General features: G+C 44.7%; 1 protein-coding gene across 1 annotated transcript in view; it reads right to left on the bottom strand.

Moving 5' to 3' along the window:
- The window catches only part of NOL9 (nucleolar protein 9), a gene marked incomplete at its 5' end in the record, with an annotated part of 21893 nt that overhangs the window by 10888 nt on the left and 8985 nt on the right, over positions 1-2020 (bottom strand). Inside the window, one exon of the mRNA XM_021708246.1 lies at positions 704-801. Coding sequence (XP_021563921.1) covers positions 704-801 — 98 coding nt within the window. The remainder of the gene's footprint in view (positions 1-703; positions 802-2020) is intronic.

The raw sequence follows: 2020 nt of genomic DNA, 5'->3' as shown, positions 1-2020 counted from the left end.
TGGAAGGATCGCCGGAGCCCAGCAGGTGGAGGCTGCAGTGGCCGGGAGCAGCCACTGCACTCCAGTCTGGGCGACAAAGTGAGACTCCAACTAAAAAAAAAAAAAAAAACCTACAGTGTTAATTTCTTGGTTTAGATAGTTGTACTTAAGATGTTAACATTAGGGAAAGATGTGTTTCTAATTTGCATAAAGCAAAATAAAAAGCAATTCCATTTCTTCACATGGAAAAGTGCCAGTTTGTTTTTGGAGGTTAGAGGAGAAAGATCGTAAGTTTGGTAGAAGCATACTCACTTTTAATATCTTATACTTGGCTGGGTGTGGTGGCTCATGCCTAGAATCCCAGCACTTTGGGAGGCCGAGGTGAGAGGATTGCCTGAGCTCATGGGTTGGAGACCAGCCTGGGCAACCTGGTGAGACCTCATATTTACAATAAATTTTTAAAAAATCAGCCGGGTGTGGTGGCGTATGCCTATAGTTCCAGCTACTGGGAAGGCTGAGACCGGATTGCCTGAGCCCAGTAGGTTGAGGTGCAGTGGTCATGAGTGTGCCACTGCACTCCAGCCTGGGTGACAGAGTGAGAGACTCCAACTCAAAAAAATATATATTTATATCTTACACTTTTGCATTCATTGGGTTTTCTGTTAAGCATTACTACTTCTAAAGTTTATACAACCAAGACATTTGAAATACATATAATACATACCCAGAACCGGTTCTGTAATATTAAGCAAAGAAATACAGCCAGGAGGAGTAAATTCTGTCTGGCCCAGATCACATTCCATATAGTCAACACAAGGAATACTGTAAATTTTCAAAAAAGAAAAAAGAAAATGTGAACTCACTTTACTCTGTAGAAAAGATCATTTAGATGGTAAAGAATTCATGTGGCCCAGAGGGCCCCACTGAACCATCCTGACCTCAACAGACAGAAGGATGTCACTCAGTCAGGTGTGACACACAGAACAGCCTTTCTGGAGGCTGGAGAGGGGAATGGAGGTAGGGAAGGGGAACACATGTTGTTTGGAAAAGTATACTTAATATGATCATACAGTTTTATTTTGAAAAATGAACACACTGGCATTTGTATGTTTCTTGAAAGGTGGTATCGCTTAAAGAATGTTGTAGTTTGACACTTTTTATCTGAGTTGAAAGTTAAATCTTCCACTTGATTGACAAAAATTCTTGTTAAAAAAAGGTAAAAGAATTCATATGATACACAGGCATCATCAACACTGTTGCAGCAGTTTAGGTGGAATGCCCCAAAAATGACAATCGGTGTTAATAATCCCAGCACTTTGGGAGGACAAGGTGAGAGGACTGTCTGAATCCAGGGGTTCGAGACCAGCCCGGGCATCTTGGCGAGACCGCGTCTCTACAATAAATAAAAAAAAATTAGCTGGGCGTAGTGGCACACACCTGTGGTTCCAGCTACTTGGAAGGCTGAGGCAGATTGCCTGAGCCCAGCCAAGACGAGGTTGTGGTGGCCGTTAGTGTGCCACTGCACTCCAGCCTAGGCAATAGTGAGACTCCGAATTAAAAAAAAAAAAAAAAAAAGGTTAGCCAGGCTCGGTGGCTCGCCACGTAATCCTGTGCTTTGGGAGGCTGAGGTGAGTGGATTGCCTGAGCCCGTAGGTTGAACACCCACCTAGGCAACTTGGAGAGACGTCATCTCTACAATAAATCAAAAATTAGCCGGGTGTGGTAGCGCGCGCCTGTAGTTCCAGCTATTTGGAAGGCTGAGGCGGAAGGATCGCCGGAGCCCAGCAGGTCGAGGCTGCAGTGGCTGGGAGTGGCCACTGCACTCCAGTCTGGGTGACAGAGTGAGACTCCAACTCAAAAAAAAAAAGTCAAGAGAAAATGTGTTGCAGACATGGTCAGTGTTGACACATAACATGGAGACAACTTGGCCTTTCTTAGAATTTTATCTTTACAACATAATTTATAAGCTGGGCTCGGTGGTTCAGCCTGTAATCCTGTGCCTTTGGGAGGCTGAGGTGAGTGGATTGCCTGAGCCCGCGGG

Source organism: Carlito syrichta, unplaced genomic scaffold, assembly GCF_000164805.1.
Source record: "Carlito syrichta isolate Samal-C Ts95f unplaced genomic scaffold, Tarsius_syrichta-2.0.1 Scaffold135623, whole genome shotgun sequence".
Classification (NCBI taxonomy): domain Eukaryota; kingdom Metazoa; phylum Chordata; class Mammalia; order Primates; family Tarsiidae; genus Carlito; species Carlito syrichta.
This window is presented reverse-complemented; position numbering and strand designations above follow the sequence as displayed.